At 38.9% G+C, this 24,762-nt stretch overlaps 2 protein-coding genes across 2 annotated transcripts in view; both read left to right on the top strand.

Moving 5' to 3' along the window:
• The window catches only part of LOC137386775 (zinc finger protein 271-like), an 87,877-nt gene extending 66,114 nt beyond the window's left edge, over positions 1-21,763 (top strand). The window contains exon 11 of the mRNA XM_068072918.1: positions 19,970-21,763. Within this exon, the coding sequence (XP_067929019.1) occupies positions 19,970-21,178 (1,209 nt within the window). The 3' untranslated portion in view covers positions 21,179-21,763. The remainder of the gene's footprint in view (positions 1-19,969) is intronic.
• LOC137387004 (uncharacterized) lies at positions 813-15,341 on the top strand. Its single transcript, XM_068073280.1, has 8 exons — positions 813-951; positions 1,603-1,664; positions 7,420-7,519; positions 7,726-7,782; positions 8,866-8,922; positions 9,031-9,093; positions 13,686-13,748; positions 15,136-15,341. The coding sequence occupies exons 1-8, from the start codon at positions 813-815 to the stop codon at positions 15,279-15,281; spliced, it is 687 nt and encodes a 228-aa protein (XP_067929381.1). The 3' UTR covers positions 15,282-15,341.
• Positions 21,764-24,762: the final 2,999 nt, after the last annotated feature.

Below are 24,762 nucleotides of genomic sequence, written 5' to 3'. Positions count from 1 at the left end.
GCTGTTAAGGCTAAGTTCGACAAGGCTAAAGACTTCATGGCTAGAGCTGTCCCAGTTTGCGTGGCTATCATGGCTAACACTGATAGAATTGAAGGGTCACTAGAGGATAAATTCTTGATCTTCTATAATAGTTTAATTACAGCTTGACTTGCATCAACCCGACCATGGAAACTGTTCAACCAGCGCCTCTGCTCTAAAATATGAGTGATGGGAGCATAGTAGAAAACATTGAAGAGTTAGTCGAGTCTTCCCTAACCAAGCTTCCAAAATAACCCAAGCCCGTTCCAATAAAAGAAAACAGTCGGAAGCCCGCCTTGAAAGCGGTAGGGCTGACCCACTCACTATCCCAACGAATGAGTCAAACGAGTCACCAGGTTGACCCCAGACCACTTGAGGCCTGGCAGAAAGGTTTTGCTCTACTGTAAGACAGTGAAACACTCGACCCATTGGGGGCTTCGAGGTAGACCCGGCCATGACACAGGTCTTCATCCTTTCTCTCTCTTATCCAATTACTTCCATACCAGAAGGTTAGAGGCCAGCGCATCCAGTTTCTAATTGATACTGGATGTACTACCAACTTGTTGTTGAGCAAATAAGACTTCGACGGGCTACCAGGAACTGTGCTGGGCAGACTTGAAGAAAGTTACAGCTATGGGCTGTTGAGGGATGGGACGAGGCGGCCCTTGACGGAGTCATCAGACTTCCCATTTAGATAAGAGACGTAAAGACTGAAAAGTAGTCTGTCACCTGAGTAAAAACGCCAATTTTGGGCTCACCAATGCACCTTGGAATTCAAGCAACTCGTTGCCCAAATGGATAGCAAGTCAATGATATGTACGGTCTATCACTTTCTGTTGCTGCAAGGTGCAGGTGCGAAGAGACGTGGTGGGATGGGCCCGGACAGAGATGGCTTTCCAATGCCGCATAACTATCAAGAACTATTACCCCATGGTACTGATTGAGGGTACCTTGACAGACCATCTGTGGCAACCACTCTGGACCAACCAGAACCGAAAAAAAGTACATAGCCATGTTTTGAAACAATAGGATAGTCTCTAACCCTCAAGTCCAATGCCACAATTGACATGTATACATTAGTTAAAACCTCGCAGATCGACGATCAGAGGCTCTTACAAGCGAGCCCAGTCAGACGCCAGTGGATAGAGTGGCAGCCCAATTAGAGGACCTCTTTCAAGCAGACAGAGTCACAGCCAGACAATGAAGTTGGCTGAACTACTGAACCACAATGCTACCATTTTTATTACCCTTAGCCTGTAGGACCTTGGAAGTCGAGTATCCATCCCACTCAAGGAAGGGGCCCGACCTAATTGGCAACCATTCCGCTTGCTCGAACCAAAAAAGAAGGGTAGGCAAAGAATCAAGTACAGTGAAATCTTACTCAATAAATTCCTTATTGAGTCTGCAAGAGGGTCCTTGAGTTCGTCTGTGGTACTAGTTTGTAAAAAAAGACGGTAAGAGGCGTTTCTGCATTCATTAGTGGCATCTAAATGCTGTTACCAGATAGGGCGGGTACCCCTTCTCCTGCATCGACAACGGCCCGGATGCCTTATTCAGTACTTCATTATGCTTGTCTTGTTACAGGTACTGGCAAGTGCGACTGGACACTGATGCAAAAGAAAAGTCGGCCCTACCCGCTCGTTCTGGTCTGTGGAAATGCAAGGCGTTGCTCTTCAGACTGATTTTAGCATAGCCACTTTTCAGAATTTCGTGTAGCGTGTCTTGCATGGCTTTCATTGGCACACGTTAATGTTGTATCTTAATGGCATCATCAGCGTCATCCCTGACTCAATTTGAGGTACTACCTCTTCTCAAAAAGTAGTTTTTGCTCAGGGATTACTATGTCAGATAGTAGAATGCCCTGGCACTGCCTGTCGTGACAGTACCACTGCGGCTAACACGCTTGATACGACGGCATTCTGTTACCCGGGCTGCCAGAGCAGATACATACAAACCAGGGGCGCAATTCCAGAGCCAATGATTGGCAGAACTCTGTCAGCTTTGGTACAATAGGATAGTGGAAAAAACAACAAAAGCTTAGGCGATTGGTTCTAAGTCCTGTTATTGACGAGAGGGGAAGATGAATAGGATCTTGTCATTCCTCAATCGATAAGGGCATACCGAGGCACCCCACTCAGCACATGGAAAATCTGCTAGTATGCTGTCGTTTTCATCGGGAGCTGATGATGCCGGATCAGCTGCAGCGCTACCCCTCGCCCACTGAGTTCTTTCCGGTCAGTAAACATGTAATAAAGATCCAAAAATTTTGGTGGTAGTGCGCAAAAAGGCAGGCAGAACAGGGAAAACCACCTATCTATGCCCACAGAGTCTGGGTATGGCTGTTTAACAAGAGAAGAAGGGTTAGCCAAAGCATCAAATCACGTTTGTGGAAACATAAAATTTTTCAAAGGTGACTTGTAACAAAATTCACATTACAGTTATTTCGTATCAAAAAGTTCACCATGTTTTGCTCTGCTATGTTGTAGCTATAATATATGTGGAAATGTGATTACAAGCTCCTCAAAGCTCAAAAACGAACAGTTAATCGCAGTCATCACGAAAATGCCGTAGGTTGGAATCCCTTTATTTTAATGACATACTCAATTCGATGTGGTTATTGTTTTGACCTGTGATGTTATCATGTGAATTAAAAGGCTCAATATAAAATGTATGGTAGCACTAGTATATGACAAGCACTTCGGGTTCTACCGAAGAGCCCTTATCAAATATAGATGTTCGCTACTTTGCAGTTTTGTTTCAGCTTGGTCTAATCATTTAGTCTTAATCTGATCATGTGACCTATACTTCCTGCCAAATGATGCAAACAATTTTTGCAGCATTTTTCAACTGTCACAAGTGACCAACAGGCTCTTCATGTTTTCCAGAGGACGATATGCACTCTTTTGAGCTAGAGTTAAAAAATTAAAACTAATTTTTAGGCTAGGTTTTGAGATATCAGTGCCCAAAGTGACAACATTACAATGATGATGAAATAGACAGGTAAGGACAATAGACATGGTTTTATTAAATTTTTGAAGTACATTTGTGAAAATATTTCGATGAGTTAAGTTGCATGAAAGTGTAAACAGAAGCACATTGTGTTCAACTACGTCCCATTTGAGCTGTTTTGGAGCAGGATTCCAAAACTGATTGCTGCAATTAACTGTTCATTTTTTAGACTTTGAGAGCATGTAACCACATTTCCACATACTTTGCACCTACAACACAGCAGAGTAAGACATGGTGAGGTAAACCTTTTGATGCCAAATAACTGACTTGTGAATTTTGTTGCAAGTCAACCTTGAGGCATAATAGCAGACTACTTGGTTTGGGTTGCAAGGGCAGCAGGGTCGTAAAAATCAATGATTTTTTTTAAATCAAAAAAATCGATTTTATTAATTTATTTGATCTTTTTTATTTAAATCAATTTTTTTGATTTTTTTTGGTTTCAAAATGATGTTTTGTGTTCTGAATTGCAAGTTATTGCTATCAATTTGGAATTTATGATTTGTAGGGGTATTATGTAGTTTTATTACAACAATTAGGAAATGAAAAAAAATTTACACAGTTAACACACGACAAAAAGGACAGCATAATTTATGCGTTGGACATTAAAACCCAGAAATGAAGATGAAGAATCACAGAGAACAGATCACACAACCGAAACCATTATTACATGTTACTATTGACATTCCCAAGTAAGAAACCAAAATACATGTACATAGACCTAACTCCTTAGTTCAATAGTAATTTATCTAGAATGCATCAAGTCTTAAGAATTTAAAGTTTTAAACAAAAACACTAGTTTTCTGGCCTTCTCAGTTCCAAGCCGATTTCTGAGTTTGCTATGTACCAAGCCAAATGATGAAAAAATTCTTTCCACATTTGCACTACTGCATATGGCACCAATCATTCTCAGAACCGCCACTTTGTGTTCCTGATCTAAACCGATAGCCGACTTCCACCAAGTTACTGTGTCCACTGCTTCGTCAACTCTTTTCTCAAACAGGTAAGCTTGAAATGGCCTAGTTCTGGCTTGGTAGTTCATCACCATGGGCAGCAGTGTTGGCCATTCATCAGAAAGAGATTTGGTCACACTCTCTAGTACCTCATCAAAAAGCGTAAACGAGCGGGTAATCATGTATGCCAAGTAGTGGTAAGCTGTTAAGTTTTTAGTCATTCTTAGTTTCACCTTCTGCATTTTTGCTGCATCAATAGCTCCCTCTAACTTCTGCTCCAATGACAGCCAGATTTGAACACCGTCAGCTATGGTACAGTTTTCGGTTTGCACTTGATCGATGGCTATCGCTAAAGGTTTCAGGAAAATGATGACATCTTCGACATTCCGTTTCATTGACATGTCTCCTACTTTTTTAGCTATCCCTTGTCAATTTTGTCTCGATGCTCTTTGCAAACTGCTAGGAGCTTTGGCCAGTTTGCGATATTGGCCTCCAACGTATCTATAACACTGTTCGATCGAACAGCGCAGACCATAGGCAGTTTCTTTCCACCCGCTGCTTTATACCAAGCATTGGGAAGATGCAAATGCCTAGACATCTAGTCTTTTACTCAAATCAGTGCGGTCATTAAAGATTGAAATAAATTTAATTATCTACCAGATGACTTGTCTTCCCTTCATTAGTTAACGAAAGGTGCAATGCTGTTTATAACCTCATCGTTATAAGCTATGGACATTAGTAGGCTTCTAACCCTTTCCTACCCACTGTATTGCTGCACACAATGAGCTAGATATCTAGAATGGTCTGCAAAAGAGCCTTCAGTGAGCTCAAAATACATAGCAAGGTTTATTTCAAACATATCTACCGCGTTATAGAATAAAAATCAATAAAATTAAAAAAATGTGATTTTTTTTGGGCGATTTAAATCAGATAAAAATTGCCTGATTTAAATCGGTTGATTTAAATCGTAACAGCCCTGAAGGGCAGTCCTCCATCCAGAATGAAAACCTTTTCAAGCCATACTCAGCTTGTCCAAAGGAGCTATGCCTTCCTCCAGCAGCTTTGAAGCTCAAGATCATCCAAGGTCCATTGCCATCAATAAACTTGGATAATCTTATAACCCGCATCGCAATTGGTTTGAGATTTTAATTTTCAAATTAGTTTTGAATTTGAAGACATATTTCTTATTTTATAACTTCATTTACCAATGCTGTATAAAAGGCTCATTTCAGTCATTGATAAGGTTGCTACAGTTTGCAATGAAACCGGCTTTTTATCTTCGATAGAATGGGACTCATGAGTATCGATATATCGAAAACCAAGTTTGGGAGTGGCAATGGTGCTTTCAAATAATGTTATAGGTCTGTGCAAATTTTCAAGTTATGTAATAATAATTTGGCAAACACTACAAAAATATATATCTAAGAGCAAGCGACATAAACCATATTTATAGTACATAGAGAATCGGAAATTAACATTGTTCTCTAAGGTTAGTCCCGGCATGGTTTTGCATTTCACAAGTTTTGTCAAATCATGAAAGTTGTACAATACTCATCATTTGATTTCGCTTTCTTGCTCAGAGTACATTCACTCTTTTTTCTGGCTTTCCATCGAAATCGACAATGATCTGCATCCTATCGATGCATGCTTGGGTCAAGCAGTATAGTAGAATAGACCCTGTTCTCAGTATCTAGCACTTCTGGAACTGTCAGATTAACCTGAACAGATGCATTTCCCAACTTGTCCAGTCTGACAGAGCCAGGTAGCCATTTCACTTGCCCAATGTGTAAACGACAGAGGGGATCTTTAACGTGGCCAGGATGTCAGTGTGGTACACAGGGCCTTCAAGTTATATTCTAGATCCGAAAGTCCCAGCAATTTAGAATTAAAATTTTGTTGAAAGCTTTGTCAAATCGGCATTAGGCAGAACTCAAACCACCATGGTTGACATTCAAATATGCTACGACTAGGCTACCCTGACACCCTATCACTGATCTACTCATAGCTAAATTTTCTCTTTTGGGATGCCTATGCGAAAAATTTTACTATGCTATTGAGAGAGGTATGAAGCCAAAATATCAAGTATAATAGGTAGGTACTAACAGCATTTCTCAGTTTAACAGTAGTACTTCAGTACTTCCTAATTTGGCTAAGCTGAAAATTTAGCTACTTTACTTATTGCCAATCTAACAGCATTTGCAATAAGTAGCCGTAGCAGTCATATTTGTATTAACATATATTTGTACACAAATGTATTATGATACCAAGTATAAGCCACAAGCATTGTTACTATAAAGTCAATGGTGCATGTGTGATTATGATCATGCGTACATAATAGCTGCGCTTTAACTGTTATAGCCGGTTTTAGCTATAATAGTTGAGCTGGCTGGCTAAGCTTCTCCTTGGATAAATCTAGCTCATTCAAGGAGATAGCTAATTACTTTTTGTTTGTCTGTACAAGCATCGGCCACCTCAAAGAACCACACCATTTGAAGTAGATGAGGCAAACACATACGAGCATGTAGCTAGTTAGCGATGGCTTGGCTGTCTGGCCTATTCTTAATAAGCCTAGCTGGCTCATCTGGCTCGCTTACTCCGCATGTTTTTCCATTAGGTGTTTTAATAATCCATCGGCAGGGAAATGGCTAGCCAAACACACGTTTGATGTTGCCGGCTATGTGCTCTAGCCTATTTACTTCTTGACATGTCCAATCCCCATACCTATCCAACTTTCTCATTACCAGGGACAGCTTAGGGTGGTGCAGGACCTACTTTGGAACCGATTCAGTTTTCACAGCCCGAAAGGGCAACAGCAAATGCTAAAGCCCATCGTACCCCTGCTCACCTTTGGTCATATTTCATAATGGATGCATCTGTTTTTTTTTGTTTTTTTTTCATTGAAACTTCTAATGGCTTGCTATGTGGCTGGAAAGCTGGCTGCAACTTTGGCTCAGGGTTTCTCTCTCCGAGAAGTAGTTTTTCCATATATTTTTTATGGCTCGCTTTTTTTCGTCCTTCTCCTTGATTCTAGAGTTGCTGGGGGGCAACCCGATTCTTCTAGCTAGCTTCAGCTGGCTTTGAAGCCAGCTCCTGTTTAGCCGGCTTTCGTTCTGTAGACAACTGTTCCTGCCTTTTGATGAAATAGGTATGGTTATGCATGACTCGAATGATCTAATAAGGCTCGCTAATTTTGCTTGCAGTTTAAGGTCAATCTTTTTCCCTAATCATTTGTAGAGCATCCAGACCCAGTCTACAAGGTCGTAGAAGTGTGGCTTTTCTTATTCTTTTTGCCAGATCTACATCTGTGCCTGGTGGCGCATGCTGTGAGTCTCTGACAATCTGAGTAGCTCTACTCCGTAATTGTGCGTTTGTTGAAGCTTTGACAGTGGCCAATTTTTTCTGTTGGAACTCCGGGAAGTGTACCCCAGTACGCTCTTTTTAGCCAAAGAGGCAACACATTCCTCTTGGCTTCGGTTTAGCGGCAGTGTTTGGAAAGAATCTAGAAGAATATAAAAGCATACAAAACAACCTAATTGAGCCAAGTAAGTCAGCGGGTAGAAGTTTCACCTACTACGGCTCATTTTAATGCGCACACTTGTCTGTATTTGTCATATATTTATTTGAGAAACATATATTTAGCTTATCTACTCTAAGCGGTGTGGTTCTTTGCCAAGTAGTAAAGGGTCGCAGTGGAACCTTCGCAATAGTTTGATTACAACTGTGTTTATATTTTATCATTATATTGTAGATGTTGAAGTTAAAGTAGAACCTGGTGATTCATCAGTCATCACAGACAGTGATAGAGGTAATTATGTTTGAGGGATTTTACATAGTAACCATGGCAACTTATTGCATATATACACGAAACCTATACATATAGGAGACTCAAAGTTAAAAATAAATTTACCTCCAGTCTCCTCTCTTCCTCTGCAGCATAATGCTGCTGACGCCTGTCAGCTCTAACCATAAGCTGTCTGTCGCAATCTTCAACCACCTGATGCTCAGAAAACTGTGAGTCTCCCTCGCTGGAACTGGAAGCATTATTTCAATTTTTTGTTTATCAATAAAACGTGTCAATGCAGTAATTCAGTAAATTAACGATGTCAATTAATTCAGTAAATCGAATAATGATGTTGATGCGCGAACTAGTAATTGAGTAAAATTCCTAACGACAAGAATCTTCGATATCACAGAATAAGCATTTACGAGCGATAACATTTATTATGACCTATATAAAAATTTTGTGCTGATGATTGGCTAAAGAAGAGATCTCATGTTTATCTCTCGCTAACTCGTTTCATATACGCTCACTATATACGTCACGAATAAAGCACCCTCTTGAATCTGAATCAAAAAGTGATCTCATTTAAACGCTTATATCTCTGGACAGGGTTAGTCTACAAAGACAAAAATGGCATCAAATGGTAGCTGATTTTTTAGCCTTTTCTTGGTTTTAATTTCATGTGATCGAATTTTTTGACACAATCTCATCTTCCAGGATTTTAGCATGTGTTCTTTGCATTACATGTTTTCTGTACCCATCTCCTATTTATCGATGTTCTCTGAAGCCACACTTACCTTTTCATTTTCTTCATTTATTTTTTCAGGCATGTTCTCTATAAACTTGCCCACTATTATTACTTATTCTATAGCTTTGTCTGCTATAGCAATGTTTCCTGTAGACATGCCTTATATTACCATGCCTGGTATAACCGTGTTTGCTATGCCCATAATGTATCATAATTTCATACTCTTTTTTTGGTACTCTTCCAAACTTCTTCAACTAGCAGGTTGGGAGCGAACATTATTTTTTCAGGGCTTGTCCTCATACATAGCTTAAATATAATTCTGTTTGTAGGTAATAAAGTATCATTACATTATATTGTAGATATTGAGGTTAAAGTAGAACCTGCTGATTCATCAGTGAACACATACAGCGATGAAGGTAATTGTGTTGGAAGGATTTTTCATAGTAAGCATGAAAATTTATGAAATTTGTACGAGAAGCCTGTCATTACCATTCTCCATAGATAAACTCTCATTTTTATTGTAGGAGTTATGGAAATGAAAAAACAACCTAGATCTGATGGTTGTGCTAATAATCTCTACCCGGCTGGTTAGTTAAAGATTTATCAGATAATAGCGATAACTGATCTTGATTAATTCTGATGGCAGGTTCCTCCCGGTTAAATTGATATGATAATTACCATTGCCTGGGCAATGGAATGTATGGGGAAGTGAAGTTTGAACAAGCGGGTGTCGAGTGTAGTAAGTTACAACCTATGAAAGAATTCTGAAATTATTGGGTTTGAGGATTTTATTGACATAACAAAGATTTAAAATAGCTAAAAAAGCGCCAGTGTTATTCAGAAAATTATGACCTCTGACTTTTTTACAAAAAGACACTGTTTTTGGTCACTTAATTTCTATAAGATTTTTATAGCATCTAAAGGATTTATTTTAGGATTTGTTGTTTATAACGTAAATACCAAACTTATTCCAAAGACGGAGTGTCATTAATCCAACACAGATTATGATGACAGCCAATATAGTGTTAGTTTAATTGCTTTTATAACATGTCGAATATTTGCCTTCAATGTGTTGCATGGAGAAATTTACTCACATGTATCGTAGCAAAAAACTGTCTGCTCTTCTACTCACTTTTATACTGTGTAATAGTACATCATCCCATGGCTTTATTTTCTCATCGAGACTTAGGCGTTCATTTTGCGTGAGCTCCACAAAATCCAACATACAACACCTTTCTTTTTTATCAGGCCACTCCAGAACTATCAAGGACTACACGCAGCAGTTCACTTATGTTTAGTTATGATTGAAGTGTTTTTATAGTAGCCTGACTGTTATTCTTGTATATTTGAAAGCTAAACAGCAACTGGCTTACTACATAAGTGAGACAAGAGAGTATAAGGATTATTACATAAGAATTACATAACAGATGAGTAAGTCAATATGAACAAAGAGTCTGACAACGGCTGTATACAAATACAAGATAATGACTGTGGTCAATGTCAACAGCTAGTACATACTCAACACTCCTACATAGTTTTGACATGTTGAGCCTGGCTTACATACTCATCAATTCCATAGCGAACCAGACGTCTACGTTTGCGAGCAGATAAGCTTCGCTGTTGCCCTTCACCAATACATTGCCCTGATAAGTTAGGAGTTGTCTGTTCATTTACTGAATGTTCAACAACAATATATTTCTGCTTTGTACATTGGTCACATGATGGTTTAACGGTGTTTGTAAAGTTCGTTTCATCAAATACCACATCTCGCCTAGTAGTGACTTTACCAGTTGATTCATCAACCAGGCGGTATGCCTTTGACTGTTTGCTGTATCCTATAAACCTTAGCTTCTGGCACTTCTTGTCAAGTTTCTGTCGCAGTTGATCTAGAACATGAGCATAAGCAATACATCCAAACACCCTTAGATTGTCTGTTGGGTTTGCGTTCATACCACTTTTCATACGGTGTGAGATCATTCTTGTGTGAGGAAGTGGGAAGCCGATTTCTAACGTAGGCAGCAGTAGAAATGGCCTCAGTCCAGTATTACTTTGACAATTTAGCATGGCACAACATTGAACGTGCTGCTTCACACAAAGTTCTGTTCATTCGCTCAGCAACACCATTTTGTTCCGGCGAGTAGGCTGATGTGAGTTCATGATGAATACCCTTAGATTTCAAGCAGTCAGTATACCTTTGCGACAAGTATTCACCACCTCTATCTGATCTCAGTCTTTGAATGGTTTCTCCAGATTGGTTGGCTGTATATGCTTCAAACTCTTTGAACTTCTCAGGTACCTCAAATTTGTTTCTAAGCAAATACACAGCACCTAGAAAAATCGTTTATAAAAGTTACAAAGTATTTGCTACCTCCAATTGATTTCCATTGTACAAACGTCAGAATGTACTAGTTCTAGCTTATGGGTAGCCTTGGTATCTCCCACAGGTTTGAAGGGTTTACGAGGCATCTTCCCTTCAGCACAGCCTTCACAGAAGGAAATGTCCATTGCAGGTAAGCTTGTAGCACAGACTATATCTCCTTTGCTCAATTTTTTCAGAGTAGAGTCATTCACATGTACCAGATGTTGATGCCAAATCTCTGCGCTAGCAGTGTTCGCATATTGAGTTTCAGTTTGTACACAGTCTAAACTGAACAGCTTATTAGCTAGTGATCCCATGGCCCTAACTCGATCACTAGCATCTTTAATCCAACATCGGGTATGGCTGAACTGAACAATGTAGCCTTTCTGAGTGGCAGCTCGAACTGAAAATAAATTGCTGGCTAGCTGAGGGGCATGAAGTACATCGTAAAATACAGCTGCACATTGAACTCTACGATTGAGCTTTAGTATCACTTTTACAACACCAACTCCCACAGCTTCAACTGTTCAACCATCACCTAGGCTGACCATTTCTATCTGTTCTAGCTTCTTGTAGCTATTAAAACTTTCCCCATTAGGTGACATATGACACAATGCTCCAGAGTCAATTAGCCAGGGTGAGCTACTGTGCAATGAAGTTGTGTTGCAATGATGAGTGATAAATGTAAATTCATTGCCTACACAGCCATTGTCACTTTCACATACAGTTTTTCTACATTCACTTATTAACTGCATGTTCTGTCGGCGTCTGTCCTTTGAGCATTCTGGTGACTTGTGCCCAGGCTTGTTACAGTTGTAGCAGATGATTGGTTTTCTGGTTCTAGGCTGCTTTCTTGACACCAATGCAGAGTCAGATGCACTGACAGAACTAGATTCATCTGAGTTTCGCTCATTGTGTTTCAACTCTTCATTTATCAATGACTGCTGAGCAAACTCAAGACTCAATTTGTCTACTCTTGCTTCTAATGCTGGTGCAAGATGAGCATAGCTGTTTGGAAGGCTGCCTAAGAGCGTGTCTGCTAGATCTTCTTCAGAAATTGTTGCATCGATAGCGTCGAGTTTATCAGTAAGTCCTTTCATGCGTTTCAAGTGCTGTTCTACAGGTGTACCCTCCTTCATTACTGTTCTGAAAGATTGTTCCTTAAAAGTTGACTTGCAACAAAATTCACGTTACAGTTATTTGGTATCAAAAGATTCACCATGTCTTACTCTGTTGTGTTGTAGGTGCCAAATGTGTCGAAAAGTGATTACAAGCTCTTAAAAGCTCAAAAACGAAAAGCCGCCATAGGTTGGAATTTATTTATTTCTCTGTCGTAGTCATGACAGTTTGGTTATTGTCTTGTCACGAGATGTTCTCACGTGAATTGAAAGGCCAATAAAAAGCTCAATATAAACTTATCGTAGCACTAGTTTATGACAAACACTTCGGGTTTTACTGAAGACCCCGTATCAAATATAGATGCTTGCTACTTTACAGTTTTGTTTCGGCATGGTCTAATCGTCAAGTCGTAATCTGATCATGTGACCCAATACTTCACAAATAATTTTTTCAGCACTTACCAATTATCATAGGTGACCAACAGGCTCGTCATGATTATCAGACAATGATATGTACTCTTTCGAAGTCAGGTTAAAAAATTAAATGAATTTTTACGGTAAGTTATAAGATATCACTGCTAAAAGTGACAGCATTACAATGACGATAAAACAGACGCGTAAAAACAATAGACATGGTTTTATTGAATGCGTGAAGTATATTTGTGAAAATATTTCGACGAATAAGGTTGCATGAAAGTGTAAACAGAAACCATCTACCACAAACCAGCTACATCACATTTGAGCCGTTTTGGAAAGAGAATCCAAACTACGGCGGTCTCATGTGGCTGCGATTAACTGTTCGTTTTTTTTAGCTTTTAAGAGCTTGTAATCACATTCCCACATATTTTGCACCTACAACACAACAGAGTAAAACATGGTGAATCTTTTGATATCAAATAACTGTAATGTGAATTTTTTTGCAAGTCAACCTTTAAGAAATAACTTGTTTGCTTGTTATTGCGTTCAAAGTGGTTTTGAAGCCGCTTCCATGCTACATCAGGTGCTTATGTATCTGGTATTAAGTAGAAAAGTTCAGTACTAGCAGACAGAGCAATTACTGAAAAAGCCTTACGATACCTGGATTTCAAAGTAGTTTTCAGCGCTTGGTCAGCCGAACCGTCTGGTGCTTTCTCGGTACCATCCATGATATTGTATAGATCCTTTACCAGCAAAATATGTTTCATCTGAAATTTCCATGTCTGATAGTTCTGACTGTCCAACTTATCTATTGTCCATTTATCACCATCCATTGTAGAATGAGAGATAGAATCTAAGTTCTGGTTCAGTAGTCCATGTTTTACTGTTCCTGATATCAATTGTTTAACTCCTGGTTCACCAGTCGTCGGTTTGTCAGTATAATAGCCGATTGTCCTTGTTCTGGTATCAAATTCGTGTACAGCTTCTTTGGTTGATTGTTTGGGCCCATAACCTGTTATTCTTGTATATTTCAAAGCTAAACAGCAACTGGCTTACTACATAAGTGAGACAAAAGAGTAAAAGGATTATTACATAAGAATTACATAAAAGATGAGTAAGTCAATATGAACAAAGAGTCTGACAACGACTATATACAAATACAAGATATTGCCTGTGGTCAATGTCAACAACTAGTACATATTCAACACTGACGTTTTATAACAACATATATACAAAAAGCTTGTTATTATCATTTTCCTTAGATAAATTTTTATCTTCATTGTAGTAGTTACACAAGTGAAAACGGAACCAGGATCTGATGGTGGTGCCAATAATCCCTACCCAGCTGGTTAGTCTAAGTCCTTCCCAGTTAATTGTATATGACAATTATCATTCTCTGGACAATTGAAAGTCTTTGGAAGTGAAGTCTGAAGAAGGGGGCGCCGACTGTATTAAACATAGACTTATTAACTAAACTCATACAGTATAGTTAATAGGTCTTTGACTAGACTGGACATTGCGAAGCCACGGTGTCCTACATATATAGCCACATTCTTTGTGACGCAACGTCAATACTTATAAGGTTGACGTTGAGTGAGTTATCGTTGTTTACATTGAAAGAATGAAGAGACATTTTTGTTGCTACATGTAATTTGACATAACTACTAAAGTATACGAGATATTAGTTTAAAATTTTAGATGCAAAGCTTATACATCATGTATTTCCTACCCTGCAAATTTGTAAACATAAATTGAAATATTTCATATGTAAGGTGCCGGTAAATATGTATATTGCTCTATTAAAAAAATAGTACAAAATTATCAATGTTGCCCCATGCTGTAGGCTAACATGTCAGGTAGCTAGGTGTACAAACTGATTTCAAATGTATACGTAGTGGTAAATGGTACACTGATCGCAGTTTGCCATGAATATAAGTGTTGGGTCTTAGGAGTTATGCAAGCAGCTTCAGAAAAATCGTAGAAAACGAACGACAAGTGGTACACTTTTCTAGACATATTGTGCCTGGCTACACATGGCTAAAGACCACCAGTCGGCTGAGGTTTGATCTGAGATTACATTTGTTAGCCGCTATCTTTGTAGCCTCATGGTCAATTCCAGTTCTGACATATCTGGAGGGGATAGTTTTAATTAAGGCTGTGCTGTGGATTGAGCATGGAAATTCCTGATGCAAATTGCTTTGTAAAACCAATGAGAGATTCTTAGTGACCAACAGCTGGTGTCTGTCTGTATGTCTGCAGTGAAAGTCAACACACTGCCATATGATCTGTTCTGAGCCTAGACATATCTTTGTGATGACAAGATGAGGTGTAAACAGGCCATCTCTAACTTTTACACTGACTAGTGTCGCACCTTCTCTGGTGTGTAAATCTGGACAGGAGGCTATAAAGCTGGTGCAGTCATTGCAGTTGATTTTTAAGCTTTGTACCACATAGCCTGCTAAACAAATATCATATGAGAATATTATTATAAAAAGAATATGTATCAACCGTAAAATAAATTTAACTACATCTCACTGATCTGTTGCAGTATTATTTCAAACTACTTTGCTTTCTGTATATCTGCTCTATACAGTAACAATAAGTGAAAGTAGCTAATACTAAAATACATGCACATACCCTAATCATGTACCACAATATGAGCAGCCATGCAGCTTAGCACATGCAGCAAGGCGATCTCATGTTTTGCCATGTGTGCCAGATCTCTTGTTTTGTAGAAAATGTGGAGGAATTGATCATATTTACCTACCGATGTACTTCACTATGTCCGAGACAAACTTTGACAGATCGATTTCCAGCTGTTTGCTTGATTCCAAATCATGGAAGTCACCGTCACTTTCTACATGACTTGTTCTTCGTTTAGATGAGAGAAGTAGGAAGCAGGAGCCATCTGAGCCATCAAAATCAAGACAGTTAGCACTTGAGCTAGGTGTGATGTCTGTTTTCATTAGTAGAGCTTTCAGTGCAGATTTGAAGCTACGGACATCTGGATTATTGTTGAACCCTCCCTTGGCCCAAATCTTTGAGAGCAGTGTTTCTATATGATTCTGTCCAAGCTTGTACGGAAGTAGCTATTTAGCCTAGCGGAATGTTTGAAAAATGTAGTCTATGCTTTGGTTGAGTTGGTTGTAATTATTTTGGCAGAGCATCAAACACCATTGGTACAGCAGTAGGCTTTAGTATGGCAGCCATCTTCATACCAGCTCTGCGATAGGACTCTATTGTGAAATGATCACTGCAGAGCGCAGAGTATTTGGAAAGCATCCAGTCCTTATGTTTCTTGGCGTTTATCCACTTGTTGCATCTGTCTAGGTGTTTTTCTTCTGATGGAAAGGTGTGGAAACTGAGTTTGCTGTTTTTTGCTGGAGTATTAGAACACCCAAATGCACAGCAAAAATTTCTACTCTTGCTCTGCAAAATAATCACTAAATGATTGCATTCTTATGAGACCATCATAAAGTGAAAATATTTCCGGTTGGGTTTAGCTACACTCCTAAATATAGCACAGCCATCACCATACTCATTTATTAGCCTATGTCCACCTGCCACGGGGATGAAAAATTTCATAAAATGGGCAACACTTTGTTTACTTTGCGCTTGGCACTTCATTGTACGAAACAACTTTTCAAATATCAGTGCCAGCAATGAACTTTAGGAAAACATTTTGGAAAAACTATTATTTGTATGCATATCTCGGAAAAATCCGCAAGATTCCTTGCTCTTTATATCTAGATACCTCTCACAACCACACTCGAAAACAATTGAAGTAAAATTTACCTTCGAATCATTTCCAGCGCTGGTAGTTGCTCTACTCTCCATAGCTTCCTGCTTAAAGCTATGGCCTGGACTAGGCTAAGCGAACAAAGCAATGACATTACGTCGTGAAGAATGTGACTATTTAAGTGGGACACAATGCTGAGCTGTGATGCATTAGATTGCTCAGTCTAATATAGTTAATAGGTTTATGGTATGTTATGTTTAAAGTTATGAATAGCTACAATGAAAAGTTTCTGAAGTTGAAGAATTTGAGAATTTCATTGGCTGAACACAGATTCATGAGCGCTGAGAAAGTACAAAACATTTTTGAGAATATTATGACGTTTGATTACAGGAAAAGCACACAGAACTTTTAGTAATGCATATTTTTTCAGTTTGTTTGGGCATTTGTATAAAATCATTCTATATATTTATGTGTATCTAAGTTGTTTATTTTGCAGACATTGAGCCTAATCTAGAACCACAGAGGTGTCCTGTCAACTTACCCAGAGATGAAGGTAAAAATACCATTAGTGTTATTGTATAATGGTTGTGTAACATCGGCTCAAGGTTTCTATTTTCAGGAAATGTTTTATTTATGCTGGTTTATCTAGTGCTCTTTATGTTGGGCCCTTTCTTTGATTCTAGAGTTGTTGGGGTCCAACTCAGTTCCATCCTGCAAGCATGGTATGATTTCAACTGGTTCGCGTTTTGTATGGACAGCTGTTCCTGCTTTTCTATTAATTAGGTGTGGTTCGGCCAGGCTCGAATGATCTGATTTGGTCTTATATTGGTCCTGCAGTTTGAGACCTCTTTGTACCCCTCTTCTTCATCGCTTGTTGAGTATCCAGACCCATGCTACAAGGGCGTAGATTGGTGACTCCTCTCGGTCTTCATTTCCTTCTTTTACCCGCGTCTGGTGCTGTTAGCTTCTTTCTTCCTCCTAAGTAGACCCACTCCGTGTCCCTCTGTTGGCTGCAACACTGTGGATTTGTGAGAAGATGTGTACCTCCAAATCATCAAGTGCAGCTTGCTTCTTTTTCATGTCCACTTCGGTCTTTACTCTGGCAGCATTTGCAGGGCTGTGTCGTGGTAACGACGCTCGTAATGTACTGATGGTAATATTCTACCATGCTAGGGAAGCTTTGCAGCTTCCTGAGCCATTTTGGGTGGTGACCATTTTTAGGTAGCTCTCATGGTCACTAGCCACCACTTTTTCATTGATCATGTGGCCCGGATAGTGCACTTGGGACTGGAAAAGCTTGCATTTGTCTTGTTTAGTCTTGAGTTCTGCTTCGTTCAGCCACTGGAATTCCCTGCTTTTTTACTTGGTGCAGGTTGTCTATCCAGGGGAGGTGGTAGGCTTTCTGTTCTTTCACCACGTTTAGCTAGCATTAGTCAACACAGAATCGCTTGTGTCCTTCCGGATTAATGCTACAGGGAAACACCAGATATCCCTGGCAAGCTCGATAAGTCCCGTGTTGAGGAGATCTTATACTTGACATTCTGCTTCAGTCTCCTTCTCCAGTTCCTGCTCGGGTGGGGGTGACAGATAGGCTGAGTCATTTCCTTTAGTGGGATGAGATGTTCCGCTTGAAGATCTGGCCCAATTACTTCTCTCTTGGTAAATGTGGCTTGAGAGTGCGTCAACAGCTTAACCAATTGTTTAGCTTGTCCTAGCTCTTAACAGTTCTTTTTCACTGCTGGGAGCAGGTTCTCTAGGTGGCTTAGTACTCTACATCCAGTGCTTGCATATCTCTTGTATCGCCGCGTCCCTCGCTATCTATACCTCATTCAGCAACAGCCACCTGTGTCTATAACCTGGGCTACTATAACTCTATTAATAGTATATTGGTTAGCCGCTAGGAGTGGTGTCTTCAATATTGCATATTTGCTGATGTGGCTAATCATGAAGTCGAATCAGTAACCGCCCATTCCGTAAGACAGCAGCCTGGTCTGGTCGGTCATTAGCCGTGGCTGTCACTTTCTTTGCACAGGTTCGGTGCGTCTTGATGAAGACTGCCAAATACTTAATTACTCGACAAGTTGGTGGTGCATCCGATGTTAATCAGGCACTGGATGTATCGCCCCTATAGTTTCCTAGGAATGACATAACTAGTCGAATGGGGCTGTCTTATTCAGAGACTGTCTTGATTATTCTAGTACTATTCATGGCCTGATTAGCAATAGGGTTTGCCTTGGATACTTTTAAGCCTGTAGGCTCAAGGCAAGCGTTTGGTGTTTTTATTCCTTCTAAAGGTTGGGCAGTCGAGGCCAGTCCTGCGGTTTTGAAAGCAGGCTACTGGTTGCTGGTAGGCTTGGGCTCCCCTAGCTGTTGTTTGAGTCCTCTCCTGGCAACCTTGCTTAGTCTGGCTCATCTTGACTGTCTGGTTTTTTCGTAAGCTCAGGAAGGCTCTAGAGTTCGAGACTCCAGCTTTTCCAGAGTTTCATAATTGCTCCGGTGGCAGAAAATCTTCTCGCCACCTTCTCATCCCAGGTGACTATCATGTGACACTTCTGCATTGTCTCCCCATTCTAGAACATTATGGTAAAGGCTGCTGTATCACATCTGCGGGGCTATGGTAAAGAATCTCCATGTTACCCACCCTGACCCCTTGCCTAGCTTTGACTAGCCTAGAATTTTTACAGAAAATTCTCTTAGAAAATTGTACATAAAAAGCTCTAAGCTCTGATCTACACTTTGCTGTATTATTCTCTAGCACAACATGGGCCTGTCGTTCTCGCAGATGTCCTTTTAGTATGTTTTGTGAGAGGGCTGTAGATTGACTTAACTTGCCCAGTTTCCCAGCATAGATGACCTATTCTATAGAATGCAATTGCTTTTTATTTTTATTTTGGGTTTACTGATTACATACTTGTAAACCTGCAAGTTTAATTGAGTTTAGAAAACGTAGGACTAATATATACCACCAGAATGCAAGTGCGTGCCTGATGAAACATTGCTGCTTATATCAACTTATTCATTAAGAATAGATAGTCTTGAGTATCACATAAAAAATCCATTGGGCCAAAATACATCTAGAGGGTGCTATTATTACCTGAACATAAGGCCAGATGTTTCCAAAAATTGCGACAGTTAAACTTAGTCATCCAAAATATTCCTTCATAATTAATGTTTTGCATCTGATGGTTGGTTTTGATAATATTAGTAAGTGTTGATGTTTGTTGCTGAACTTAGACCATATGTTCAAAATGTTACTCAAATTAGACATAAGATGAGCACTTCAAAGTATTATCTTGTTTTAATTGTAAGGATTATATAACACTTTTGTAACATGGCAATATTTCTGCGTGCGTGTGTGTGGTTCTACAGAGTGAGTGTGCCACAAAAATGTTAAAATGTTTTGCAGTATCCTGGTTTTCGCTTTCTTAGCGTAAAGTGCAAAGGAGATTGTGCTATCTTCATCAAGCTGCTACTATCTTCATCAAGCTGCTGCTTTAAGATGGAAGTCATTATTTTCTTGTAGTATTCTAAAGAGATTTTGCGTGGTATTATAAGTAAGCGTTTTTTGCATTGTAGGTGAACTTTGGGGACCGAAATTCTTTCAAATATACCAAAATGTTCTACCCAGAAGATCACTATGTAAGAACACTGTAAAGACAAAGAGAAAAGTTCCTGCCAAAAGGAAATTATTTCAATGTAAGATGTGTAATAGTAGGTTTACTCATCGCAGTCATCTAACAATTCACATGAGGACTCACGCTGGAGAAAAGCCACTTCAATGCGAGGTTTGCAGTAGAAGGTTTTCTGACCGCAGTGCTCTAACAATTCACATAAGAACTCACACTGGAGAGAAACCATTTCAATGTGAGATGTGCAGTAGCAAGTTTTCTAGCCGCGGTCAACTAACAGTCCACATAAGAACTCATACTGGAGAGAAGCCATTTCAATGCGAGGTGTGCAGTAAAAGGTTTGCTGGCCGCGGTCATCTAACAAGACACATGAGGACTCATACTGGAGAGAAACCTTTCCAGTGTGAGCTGTGCAATAAAAGGTTTGCTAGCCATAGTACTCTGACGAGTCACGTGAGGACTCATACTGGAGAGAAACCATTCCAATGTGAGATGTGCAGTAGCAGGTTTGTTGCCCGCAGTGCTCTAACAACTCACATGAGGACTCATACTGGAGAGAAGCCACTTCAATGCGAGATGTGCAGTAAAAGGTTTGCTTATCGCAGTTCTATCATACGTCACATGAGGACTCATACTGGAGAGAAGCCATTTCAATGTATGATATGTGACAGGAGCTTTCCTCAGCGAAGCAATCTCAAAAGCCACTTGCTGATCCATACTGGAGTGAAGTCATTTCAATGTAAGATGTGCAGCAAGAGCTTTTTTCAACGCGGTAGTCTAACAATACATTTAAGGACTCACACTAGAGAAAAAACTTTTCAATGTATGATGTGCAGCAGGAGCTTTCCCCGGGGCAGTGATCTCAAAATTCACTTGAAGACTCACACTGAAAAGAAGCCGTTCCAGTGTGAGATGTGCAGTAGCAGGTTTGATGATCGCGGTGCTCTAACAAGTCACATGGGCACTCACACTGGAGAAATGAAGTGTCAATGTGAGACTTGCAGCAGTAGGTTTGCTCACCACAGTGATTCAACAGTTCACATAAGGGCTCATACTGGAGAGAACCCATTTCAATGTATGATATGCAGCGAAAGATTTTCTAGGCCCCAGGATCTCAAAAGCCACGTGAAGACTCATACAGGAGACAAGCCATTTCAGTGTGAGTTGTGCAGTAATAGGTTTGCTCGTCGCAATAATCTAACAATTCACATGAAGAGTCATTCTGGAGAGAAGCCATTCCAATGTGAGCTGTGCAGCAAGAGCTTTGTTATGCGGTGTAATCTAACAGTCCACATGAGGGCTCACACTGGGGAGAAGCCATTTCAATGTGAGGTGTGCAGCAGGAGCTTTAGTCAGCGAAGTAATCTTGTGAAGCACACAAGGACTCATTCTGGAAAGAAGCCATCCTAATGCCGTAAGAGCAGCAATGGAATATGTTGTCAATATTGTCAATTGCCAAGTTACAGGAGAATTCACACCAAAAAAACCATTACAATGCAAGATGTACAGCTGTAAGTTTTATCATCCCAGAGATCCCATATAAGAAAATCCACATCCGTGTAAGATATGCAGTAATAAGTTCACTCAGCGCAGTCAACTAACAGGCCATATAAAGATTCATTCTTGAGAGAAGCCATTCCAATCCACGATTTGCTGTACATGTAGTAGCTTCACTCATTGCATGATATGTTGGAGGACAGTTTCATTGTAAAACATGCGTCTGTACATCTGGGCATATATTTTCATGCACACATATACACTGATTTTGCTTTGTAAAATTATATAGTTGTGTGATCACATCAGTTGCATATCGAATGATGATTAAATTAACTATTTGTAAAAAGTGTATTCTTTCTTATAGTTGATAAGAATAAGTTGTCCAATAAATAAAAAACTTTGGTTTTGTTTGGATGAACAAAATTGAACACGGTTGATGACTGGGTATTGGCACTTGTTGGCAAGTGCTGATTCTCTCTGCAAAAGATTCTGACACCGAAAATACCGACTCGGTTATTGATGTAACCAAATAGTTTAGCAAAGCTTTAGTCTTTATACTGCATGAACTCTTTTAATTACTACAGTGTGATAGTTCACAACAGCCAAGTACACATATGAAGATCATCAATTTTCACAAAATACTGACCAAAAACACCTGCCATGCTTTTCAATTATATTTGAATTGCCTGCAGGCCTATAATCAATGACTGACATCCATATTGAAATAGTCTGATATGGTTGGGTCATGTACATGGAATGAAACAAGATAGGCTTCCATGTCAACTATTATACTCTAGAGGTGGAACGAGACAGGTTTTTCAAGTTCGAGACAAGACTCGAGACACTGTCTTGTAAAAATTCGGGACTCGAGACACAAACAGTAAAATAATGTGCATTTGGTGATGATTTCACTACACAAGGGCTAGCGTACATAATATATAAAATTGATAAACCTATTTTTAAATTGAATTTTCACCTGGTGTAAACGATTTAAATTTTTAATTGCATTATGCATGTATTTTTTGTAAACAAAAGTGACACAAACAGCTCTAAAATAGCGAAGTTATATATTTCTGAGAATTTTGAGCTTGATTGATACTAATTATTATAAACATATTGCTTTGCACATGTATATTTGTTTTAAGTTTTGTTTGTGCATTAACTGCAGTATGTGGATTATATTTAAATTGTACCCATGAAATTGTATGAATTACTGCATATATAATATATTCTTATATTGAATATGAGAATTTTCAATTTCTCAATTTCTACAATGTTAGGTCAGGTATAATGGCAGTGGCTCAAAACTTGGTCAGTTTCTGGGTAGTTTTGTAGAGGTAAAGCTTAATCCGGAAATGCAAATGTTTTGTCGGCACTAAGCAACGAGGTTTTAAGCAAGTGCTAATGTTTAGTTGGTTAGAAATTGAGCCTGTAATATTTTTATCTTTTGTAACAAAATAAAGCATAAACATCTTTTTAGGCAAATATTTAATTAAAATTATGAGATCTTTCATCAAACTAGCATAACGTATTCACATAGTTGTTTATCGTAGTTTTGTCGTGTTAAGACGAAATAGTAAAATGCTCACAAAATGGAAAAAATCTCAAAAATACATCATTAATTATTCTGTATTCGTTTATACAGTGTATATGAAAAATATCTTACATACGTTGTAAAATGATTGCACTTACATGTATGTAACGCGGTATTACATAAGTTATTGAATATTTGTGATTATGTTCTAACCAAATAAAATGCACATTGAAACAATTGTCTACTTTGCTACCATTCTGAGAGCTAAAGAAGATTCTATTTCATTTTAGTGTAACTATTTATATTAGCATATCGTGAGACAAAGATTGAGAAAAGGCAACAGAGGACATTAGTCTATCTTATCTTTACTGCAAACACCGACTTCTCCAACAACTAACTTTATTTAGATTTTGAACATGACCGCACTCTGTAGGTATTCATTTGTCAATTGCTTATTTATTTATTATTTAAGTACAGCAATGTGTGACCAAAAACATTTTCTTGATTTGTTGGGCAAAATTTTTTTTCTTGCTGTTGGCATGATGATGTATTTTCTTGCTCCAATATAAATAATGCATGTGGCAATTGTTGTGCATCATTGTTAGCAGCTCACCCGTTACCTCCACAAGCACAATGTAGCCAATTCTGGAAAATCAGAGGGCAGCACACACGAAACCTTTAGCATGATGTATGTCTATTGGCATTGCTAAAGTTATACAGCATACATTGTTTGAAAAGTCGATGCGCAATGACAAAATGTCTGGTGATGGACCACTGGAACAATGATAGGAAGTAGGTTGTTTCAGTTATCGGATGAGTCTATCATGATAAATTGCTAAGTTTAATAATTTTACTTCATTTGATATAAAAAGAAAATGTTGCACACAACTTAATTACTACCACATCAGCACCAAAGCCGCAAGGCACAAATGAGAACAGAATAACACCGTAGAAAAGGGCTACATATACTACATGTAGATATGTGAAAATAAGTGAATATAAGTCTGGGTTATTTAAAAAAAACATCAGTGTTGAAAATCCTGAATGTTGTATGTATGCAGGTATGTTTTAATTTGATCAATATATTCACTCAAAATTGAGCACAGTACAAGCTGTAACAGTTCGAGTTTTTGCATATAGAAGTATTCCTATCTAGAACAAGTTTGTTCTCTATGGCTGCAGATGAATTGGCAATGAGGTGGAGGGCATGGCAGATGCCCTCTGGCATGCCCTCCCTTCATTGCCAGTTCACCCACAGCTATAGGGAACAAACTTGTTCTATGCCTATCTAGATATTGCATGTATTATAAAACCTCAGGAAGCATTTTTGCTCTGTCATTTCTTACTCCCTGCAAACTCCTCTTGGAGATCCTTGATCTGAAATAAAAACAATCATAGCATGTGTATTTACATCTCCTTGAACTTGTAAAGTACATACTGTGAATGCAGTATTCAAGTGGCATTATTTGCGACGATTTTTGACTTTGACAGGAATATTATTTGTTAATTTAATGAAGTAGATTGGAAAGTTACATTGGACATTGTGATTAGCTGGAAGTTAATTTGGTGATCTCAAAGAACCGGGCAAATCTGCTTTTGCTAGTTTCTGACTTTATTACTGTTTTTACAGTAGTTTTATTTCACAATTATTTCCTGGCTTCATATATCTTCTCCGATCCTACATTGCTCAACCGACTTAGCCCATAGAGTTGACTTGTAGAAGACAACAGCGACATTAGTCCAAGTACTCAGTCTATGAATCGGATGGCGTTGTGGCACCTTGTTATCAATTTCTCAAAGAGTTGATCAAAACTCCGGAGATGCTCCCAAATCCTGATTAGAGATTTGTAAATCACATCAAATCACCAATCATGAGATTGGCATCAAAGCACCATAAAAATGGATTACCCAGCTTGTAAATTAAATTAAAACCATCAATTACATAGTGGATGATGGTTTTAAT

This window comes from Watersipora subatra, chromosome 2 (genome assembly GCF_963576615.1).
Source record: "Watersipora subatra chromosome 2, tzWatSuba1.1, whole genome shotgun sequence".
Lineage (NCBI taxonomy): Eukaryota > Metazoa > Bryozoa > Gymnolaemata > Cheilostomatida > Watersiporidae > Watersipora > Watersipora subatra.
Note: the sequence above shows the minus strand (reverse complement) of the source record. Positions and strands in the feature narration are given on the sequence as shown.

Bases quoted from the DNA above. Each gene is read 5' to 3' on its own strand.
- LOC137387004 (XM_068073280.1), top strand. From the start codon at position 813: ATGGATAGCAAGTCAATGATATGTACGGTCTATCACTTTCTGTTGCTG. The intron at 1,665-7,419 runs GTCTGTGGAAAT...CGCTCTTTTTAG, and splicing joins GGCCCTACCCGCTCGTTCTG to CCAAAGAGGCAACACATTCC. The intron at 13,749-15,135 runs GTTAGTCTAAGT...CTTGTTTTGTAG, and splicing joins CAATAATCCCTACCCAGCTG to AAAATGTGGAGGAATTGATC.